The sequence below is a fragment of the Mesoplodon mirus genome (assembly GCF_964341445.2).
Source record: "Mesoplodon mirus genome assembly, chromosome: 14".
NCBI classification, from domain to species: domain Eukaryota; kingdom Metazoa; phylum Chordata; class Mammalia; order Artiodactyla; family Ziphiidae; genus Mesoplodon; species Mesoplodon mirus.
In genome coordinates, this window is record NC_138990.1 from 15518086 (window position 1) to 15526965 (window position 8880).

Here is an 8880-nt window from a genome sequence, read left to right on the forward strand (position 1 = left end):
CAAGCCTGAGAGTTTACACTCTGATGGTGCCCACCTGTGGGTCATCCCATGGCTATTTCCTGCTGTGCGCTCCCAGCCAGCTCTTGTGTAACTTAGTTCAATCCCCTAGATTATTGGTCTGTTGTCTACAGTGTCCACAGAGCCTGAGACCACCTCCAGAAACAGTTGCCCCTCCCTCCTCCATTAAAAATCTACACTTAACCCTGGAATAGGAACTTGTGCCAGGAACTCAAGACAAAACTATTTTGTGGGAGATGCTGACTAGTTTTACAATGGGATGGGAGGGTGCAGGTGGCCCTAAATTGGTCTGTGTGTGTGTATGTGTGTGTGTGCATGTGTGTGTGTGGTTGGACAGGTTCTTACTGCATGAAGGCACCATCTTTTAGGGGCTTAATTCTGATTGATAGACATGGAAGATTTATTTGTTTTGGCAAATTTCCAGAAGAGGACAATCAAGGGTTTCATTCTGTTAAAGGTCATCTGTTATGATAACTGGTGGGTCTCTTGTGATGGCAAGGTGACTTGTTCTGATGTGTACGAAGGTGCCCTGTGATCTAGCCATGGACTTGCACTTACCTTTATTACTCTACGTATAGAAACAGCTTTGTCTCCCCAAGAGAATGGTCTTAAGTCTGTGTGTCCCCCGTGAGTGGCTCTGTGCCCACCATAGATGAAAAAATATCCCTCCATGAATCGCCAAGTGTCTCCCCGCCCCACACCTGTGGAAAAGTGTCCAGCCATGGGTGGCCTGGTATTCAGCCATGGAGGACCAGGTATCCCCCAGTGTACGGCCAGGTGTTCCCCCCTGAATGGCCAAGTGTGCAGCTGTGGGTGGCTGAGTATCAGGCCATGCAGGGCTGAATGTCCACCGTGGGTGGCCCAGTATTCCCCTGTGGATGGCCACATGCCTGCCCTTGGACGACTGTGAACATGGCCATTCTCCTCTCTGCTCACCCCAGCGCCCCCTCTGCCAGCCCCGAGCACGGCCTGTTACCAGTAGGTCTGGAGGTTGAGTGGGGCCTGACCTCAGCTCCCGCAGCCCCTGCCACTTCTCCATGAGGCTCTGGGGTACAGAGCCCATAGGGCGTGTGTGTGGGAACTGGGGCCTAAGTAGGAGGGCACCACGGGGGAGGGGGCCCATGTGGTTGTAGGGGTGACACCCCCTCTGTCTCCCGCCAGGCTGAGACCCCGGAAGGAGCAGGGCACCTATGCGCTGTCTCTGATCTACGGGAAGACTGTGTACCACTACCTCATCAGCCAGGACAAGGCGGGCAAGTACTGCATTCCCGAGGGGACCAAGTTTGACACGCTCTGGCAGGTAGGCCGCCCACACACCCTGTTGTGGGGAGAGGCTGCGGCGGGGTGCTCAGGCTCCTGGGGAGGAGGGGAGCCCCGGCCCTGACGCTCCTCCCTGCAGCTGGTGGAGTACCTGAAGCTGAAGGCTGACGGGCTCATCTACTGCCTAAAGGAGGCCTGTCCCAACAACAGCGCCAGCTCAGGTGAGCGGGGCAGCAGGGGGCAGGGGTGAGCGGGAGACCCCAGCCCCCACCCCCTCACTGTCCCTTCTGCTCCCCCAGAGGCCGCTGCTCCCACACTCCCCGCCCACCCATCCACGTTCACCCAGGTAAGTCAGCAGCACTGTAGACTTGGGGCCTTGGGGATGGAGCTGGGTGGGCAATGGGTCCTGTTCCCAGGGTGGGGCTCTGGGCAGGAGATGGGGGGAGAGTGGGGCTGCCGTGGACCAGAAGAGGGTACCCCCAGCACCATCTCTGGGAGTCCTCAGAGGATGTGGGTCTCATGAGAGGGGCTGGGTGCCCCCAGCTCTGGCCCTGCTGACCCTTGCTGACCCCATAACTTTAGCCTCAGAGACGGATCGACACGCTCAATTCAGATGGATACACCCCCGAACCAGGTGAGTCGGCAGAGATGGAGGTATGTAGGGGTTCATGTCAGACCAAGAGCAGGGTCCTGGCTGGGCCCTGGGGTGTGTCAGGGGAGGGACGTGGGCCAGGCCTGACCTGTGGCAGTGGGCCTGGTTGCCCTGTGCATGCACTGTGCCTGCAGGTATCCACGTGGGCACATGCATCATGCCCGCCTGTGAGCATGTGCCCGGGGGCATGCTGACATGCAGGGGAGTAGACCTGGCCGTGCCTGGGCCACCCCGGGTACAGACACACATCTGTTAAGCACCTACTATCTGCCAGTCGTTCTCCAAGCTCACTGGGTGTATGAGCTTTGCTGAATCCTCCCGACAAGCCACATGAGGCGGTCATGGTAATTATTCTCATTTTACAGAAGAGAAAGGAGGGCCGGGAACTGTCATGTCCCGCAGCTAGGCAGTGGTGGAGCTGGGGTTTGAACCCAAGGAGGCAGGCTCCAGAGCCCAGGTCCCTAAAACGCACTGTCGCAGATGCTCGTGTGTTTCGTGTGTGGATGTAAGCCTGTGCACGTGTGTGCAGAGAACATACACGGTTGCCTGTGCACAGAGAGGCTCATCTGGAGCCCTTGTACACATGGCTGCGTGGTGCATACGTAGACCTGGGCAGGCGTGACACGGGTGCATACGTGTCAGTGCACGCACACCCATAGGTGTGCATGCTTCAGCTGGCACTATATTGGTTACTTGTGCAGACACGCCTTTGGACCTCCATCACACACCGAGACATGGGTGAGAGTGTATGTGGGTGTTATGTGTGAACACACAGGGGCACATGTGTGTGCACACTCTAGCCAGTGCACACATGGTTATATGTGCACATTAGACTCCTTTAGGACATGGCTTCCCAGCTCACCCACAGATGGGACCAGGAGCGCACACAAATGCACACACGCACATGAACACACACGTGTGCCCGTGTGCCCATGCATGCTCTGGATGGTGCACCATGTGCCTTGTGGCACACGTGTCTGGGGGGCACTGAGGCTGCCCTGCCCTGCTCAGCCCCCATCCCTCTCCCCGCTCCTGACTTGGGAGCACACGCCTGTGTGTGTGCCCAGCATGCCTAGCATCCTCAGAGAAGCCGCGATCGATGCCCATGGACACCAGCGTTTACGAGAGCCCCTACAGCGACCCCGAGGAGCTCAAAAACAAGAAGCTCTTCCTGAAGCGCGAGAACCTCCTCATGGCTGACATAGAACTTGGCTGCGGCAACTTTGGCTCCGTTCGCCAGGGCGTCTACCGCATGCGCAAGTAGGCTGCCCAGCCTTGGCTGGGGAACCACTGTGGGAGGGGCAGAGGGGGCGCTGCCTCCCAAGGCCTTGGGGGTTGGAGCCAGGATGTGACTTCAGGTTGCCTGGGAAACAGACGCTGGGACTGGAAATTGCCTGCTAGGCGGGGTTACCTGGGGGAGCCCAGGGCGGCACCCGAGAGGGAGTGAGAGGGGCACGTCTGGGGCAGGGAGAAGCTGGGCTGAGCTGCAGATGCAACAGAGTCCCCCTTGTCCACTCCATCAGCTGGTCATTGGATACAGGCTGGTCACTTGGTACAGGCTGCCCCTGGGCAGGGTGACACTTTGAGCTGGTTCTTCTCAGCGAGGGGCAGTTCCTGGGAGGGTCTTGGCTGTGAGCTGTGAGCTGCAGGGAGGACTGGGCGGCAAACCGCAGCATCTACTACACAAGTCCAGGGAGAGGAGAGGCAGGTCGGGTGGGGGTGAGGGGGCCAGGGCAGGCCCAGGCCAGCTCACGCGTGTCCCTCCGTGCGTCACGGCAGGAAGCAGATCGACGTGGCCATCAAGGTGTTGAAACAGAGTACGGAGAAGGCGGACAAGGACGAGATGATGCAGGAGGCGCAGATCATGCACCAGCTGGACAACCCCTACATCGTGCGGCTCATCGGCGTCTGCCAGGCCGAGGCCCTCATGCTGGTGATGGAGATGGCGGGCGGCGGGCCGCTGCACAAGTTCCTGCTTGGGAAGAAGTGAGCCTCTGGGCCGGCCAGGTGTTTGGGGCTGGGGGTGGGGGGGAATGATCCTGTCCACCCACGGGTGTGTTCCACACTCATTTCCCCGCATTTATAGACACACTTACAGCTGCTGCCCACACTCACGCCCATGACAGATCTGACCCCAGGTTTGACTTTTGGCTCTGCCACTAACTGGTGTGACCCCAGGTGGGTTTCTTAATTCTTCTGTGCCTCAGTTTCCTCATTTGTACCACGGCGATGCACAGTATTTATGTCCAGGGGCTCTTGTGAGGGTCAAATGAGTTGATGTCTATCAATAGAAAGTGCTCAGAACGGTGCCTGGCGTTGCCTATAGGAGCTTTGTAAGTGTTACCTCTGTCACAACTGCCACCTCTGTTCTCTCGGCCAATTCATGACGCACGGGAAGTTGCCGATGGTTGATGGCGTTTGACGTAAAGCGGGGTTGGAAAACTGCAGCCAGGCTTGTTTTGTACAGCCTGATTTCGCATTTTTAAAGGTCTATGAAAAAAACAAAGAGGACTGTGTGGCAGAGACCATATGTGTCCTGCAAAGGCTGAAATATTTACTCTCAGGCCCTATAGAGAAAAAATTGGCCCATTTCGAATCCAAAGAAATTGGTTTCATTTGTGTCCCCTCGTGCCTCAAACTCTTACCCTCACGACACGATATTTTACACTCGCAGAGGCACATGACCTTGAACCCGAGCTCTTGCTGGAGTGCGTGCCTTCACGGGTCCCAGCTCATGTACTCAGTTATCCCATGGGTGTTTACTGGGCAATTTCTCTGTGACAGGGACCATTACCAGCACTTGGGATTATCAGCAAAGAAAGAGACAAAGTTCTCTGCCCTGTATTTTGGTTGGGAAAGAGAGGCTTTAAATAATCATTATAATACCATAAAGTATAGACTATGTTGGAAGGTAAGTACTATGGAAAGGGGGGTTGGGAGTGTCAGGGTAGGAGGTGAGAAGTGAGAAGGTGAGGCAGCCAAGTGCAGCTCTGGGGGAAGAGTGGCCCAGACAGAGGGCACAGCCGGTGCAAAGGTCCTGAGGCGCCTGGTGTGGTAGAGGAACTGTGAGTAGGGCCCCGAGGCTGAAGCAGAGTGAGTGCAGGGGAGCGGGGAGCTGACGTGGGCAGGGAGGTGATGGAGTAGATGGTGCAGGGCCTTGTGGGCCGTGGGGAGGACTTGGACATTTACCCTGAGTGAGGTAGGAGCCCTGGACGCTGTGAGCCGAGGAGGGGCAGGACCTGACTCCAGTGTGGGAAGGACAGACCGTGCCGGGTGAGGGCAGAGGTGGCTGTTCTGGTCCAGGCTGGCCATGATGACGGCTGGGTCAGGGTGGCAGAAGCAGACGTGGAGAGAAGTAGGGGGATTCTGGAGGGATTTTGAAGTCAGGGCTGCCAGGGTTTGCTGATGGATTGGATACTGGGTGTGAGGAAGAGGAGCTGAGGGCAAGACCAGTGCTTCTGAGTAAATGAAAAGATGGAGAGAGAGGAGCGTGTGTGTGTGCGTGTGTGTGTGTTGCATGCGCGCGTGTGTTTGTACAGTCAGGAACGTGGCTTTGTCTTTATTTATTATCTTTGAGATGCCCGTGAGACCCCCTGAGGGCACACAGAGGACGCAGGTAAATGTGTTAAGTCTGGGAATCCCAGTATATGGATGAAATTTAGGCCTCGAGCCTGGATGAGGGCAGAGGTTTGTGCCTGTTTTGCTCACGCCGTGTCCCCCCCCCATGCCTGGCACACAGCAGGTGCCCAATAGGCACCTGTTGAACAGAGGCTCAGCTGGGTCAGAGAAGTGGGCTTTGCCCCCTTGGGGACTTGGGCTGTCCCATCCCAGCTGCCCCTGCCTTCCCCTGCACCCCAGGGAGGAGATCCCCGTCAGCAACGTGGCGGAGCTGCTGCACCAGGTGTCCATGGGGATGAAGTACCTGGAGGAAAAGAACTTTGTGCACCGTGACCTGGCGGCCCGCAACGTCCTTCTGGTCAACCGGCACTACGCCAAGATCAGCGACTTTGGTCTCTCCAAGGCACTGGGAGCTGACGACAGCTACTACACCGTGAGCCCCCGGCCCTGGGGTGCCCAGGTGGAGGAGGCGGTGGTGTGGAGGGTCCCCGAGCCCTGTCCCGGCAGCATCTCCCACCCCCCAGGCTCGCTCGGCGGGGAAGTGGCCGCTCAAGTGGTACGCGCCTGAGTGCATCAACTTCCGCAAGTTCTCCAGCCGCAGTGATGTCTGGGGCTACGGGGTCACCATGTGGGAAGCCTTCTCCTATGGCCAGAAGCCCTACAAGGCAGGTGTGGGCAGAGGCGGGCGGACAGCTGGGTGGGAAGAGGGGCTAGGGGGGGAGGGGGCCCTGGTTACTCACATGTGTACTTGGCTCTGGCTTGAGCAGAAGATGAAGGGCCCCGAGGTCATGGCCTTCATCGAGCAGGGCAAGCGGATGGAGTGCCCACCAGAGTGTCCACCCGAAATGTACAAACTCATGAGCGACTGCTGGACCTACAAGTGAGTGCCAGCGGGCAGGAGGGTACCTGGCTGAACTGACACCCAGGCCTGGGGCAGGAGGTCGTGGTGTCCAATAGTCCAACTAACTCATCCCACCCAAAGACTCACCCAATTCATGGCCTTTCCAACCCTCGGTACCTTTATTCCCCCTGCATCTATGCTCAACTCTCCAACAGACTGACCCCACAATGCTCCACTGGTCCAGCACCCCAGCACCCTACCTGTGGACACCCACTGCTCCAGCATCTAAAACCTCAGTCTCCCACAAGCCAATACTCAAATGATCCTGCAACACTCAGACAAGTCAGTACTGTTACCCAAACTATGATACCAATACTCAGGGCATGCGATAATACTCCATTATATAATTCCTGTTTCCCATCAGCCAACATTCAACACCTAATTACCCATTCAGGCCAACACCAAAGCACCCAGATACTCAATGCCCTCCCACCTCTGTCTGCTCGAAGCCCGGTGCTTGAACACGCCAACTCCTAACACCAACAATACCTCCCCTTCCCATCACACAACAGGCAACCTGCACCCAAACAAGCTATTACCCTACACTAATCCTGCAATGCACGGGCATTCCAATACTTGATACCTTTCCTGCCCCAGCATCCATTATTCCACTGGCCAACACCTTTCACACTGACACCCAAACACCCAAGCACTCCAATAAATACACACCCTACTTATGATAAATAAATAAGAAATGATCAGCCCATCCCTTCTCCACCATGTATTAACTCAACCTCTATCAGGAAACCATACACCAACACCCCAATACCCAAAGAGGCTAGCATCTAACACCCCAACGCAATACATGGATATTCCACACGCATCCCATTAATACCCTGACTCTCCACAAGCTGAACCCATCTGCCACACGGCAGTGTTCCTCTCCTTGGCGGGCAGCATACTTGCATCCGTGTGAGTCCGCACCCAGCACCCAAATACCCTGACCAAATACACATGCTCAGTACATCAACGTTCAACATCCCAGCTCCCCGTGGTCAACAGCTGTCACCCCTACACTCAGGGAGCTCCCTTCCCTAAGTCTTGGCCAGTCAGCACTCAGTATATGGTTCCCCTCCATCCTGGATGTCAGCTCTTCAACTAGGCGATACGGCAACCCCGGAATTGTAGTCCTCTCACACAGGAGACCCCTCTATTACCCGATACCCGCCCCCCGCCAGCCCCACTGCTTTCTGAGCCCCATGCATGTCCACCCACCAGCTGAAGTTGGGTTCTGGGGGTGTGGTCAGCAGTCTGGATCTCCCCGACCCCTCACAGGTGGGAGGACCGTCCAGACTTCCTGACCGTGGAGCAGCGCATGCGCACCTACTACTACAGCTTGGCAAGCAAGCCCACGGACGCTGCCGCGTGCGGAAAGGGGGCCGAGGCTGTGTGTGTCTGAGCTCCAGCCTGCCGGCCCCTACGCCCCAGCTTTTCCTCCTGTGTCCTCAGCTCCCTTCCAGGACCTCCATTCTGGCTGAGCCCAGCTCAGTTTCTCTCCCCCACTACCATCTGGGCTGTGAGAACGGGGACAGCTCAGGCCTCCGGCCCACACTGGTCCAGTATTCCCTGCCCGGTCACCTGGCCCCTCTGGCTGGGGTAGGAGGCCGAGACCCAGGCAAGGTGGTCCTGGGCTGGAATCTACTGGGAGGCCCTGAGCTGAGGGGGCGTTGCTTACAGCAAGGAACCTTCTTCCTCTGGGCCCAGAAGGGCGGACTCTCGGAGTCCTCAGGTGGCAAGACCCCAATCATTGGAATAAACGCAGCTTCCCTCTCGTCTGAGATTCCTCATCTTTCCGGGGTGAGGGCAGGGGGACCAGGAAAGGGGCTGGGTCATCGGAAGGGGTCCATGAGAAGTGCCTGATGGTGCAACGCACACGGGCGTTCCAATATTTGATACAGCTTTTCTTGTGTGGGCCTGGGGGCTGGCTTTCCCGCCCTTGTGCCCTGGGGACATCTTTACCAGCGTGAGGGGCTGCAGCAGGTGAGCGTGGGGACTTAAGGGGCCGCGTGCCTGCTGGCCACTCAGCTCCCCGAGCCTCACGGATGGCGTGAGACAGGTGCTGCCCGTGTTCGCGGCGTGTTTTCATCACCTGGAGAGAGTGTAATACACGCTGATCCCGCCGCAGCCCGTGCATTTTACAGTCTCTTCAGGAGATTCTATCATTCGGGCCCTTCTCAGCTGCCTCCACTTCCTCCCTGGGACCAGACAGTCTCAGCTGGGAATCCTTATCACCTGATTCCCCGAGAGCCGGCTCAGTCCCGCTCAGGAGAAGACCGAGCTCCAAGCGTGTGCTGCTTCGGTGTCCCCACATGAGGAACTGGGGTGTTGGAGCACAGGTCGGGTGAAGTGGAGCCAGGCCCCTGCTTTTCTTTTCCGGACCTGCTCCCCCTTGCTCGGCTGCAGTTGGCCCCCATGCCCTGCAACGCGTCCT

At 57.4% G+C, this 8880-nt stretch overlaps 1 protein-coding gene across 1 annotated transcript in view; it reads left to right on the plus strand.

Annotated features, from left to right (window-relative positions):
- ZAP70 (zeta chain of T cell receptor associated protein kinase 70) overlaps nt 1-7976 on the plus strand; it is a 32423-nt gene extending 24447 nt beyond the window's left edge. The window contains exons 4-13 of the mRNA XM_082642188.1: nt 1180-1318; nt 1418-1499; nt 1578-1624; nt 1861-1912; nt 2998-3190; nt 3710-3916; nt 5789-5981; nt 6073-6213; nt 6316-6428; nt 7725-7976. Of these exons, the coding sequence (XP_082498314.1) occupies nt 1180-1318; nt 1418-1499; nt 1578-1624; nt 1861-1912; nt 2998-3190; nt 3710-3916; nt 5789-5981; nt 6073-6213; nt 6316-6428; nt 7725-7848 (1291 nt within the window). The 3' untranslated portion in view covers nt 7849-7976. The remainder of the gene's footprint in view (nt 1-1179; nt 1319-1417; nt 1500-1577; nt 1625-1860; nt 1913-2997; nt 3191-3709; nt 3917-5788; nt 5982-6072; nt 6214-6315; nt 6429-7724) is intronic.
- The last annotated feature ends 904 nt before the right edge of the window (nt 7977-8880 follow it).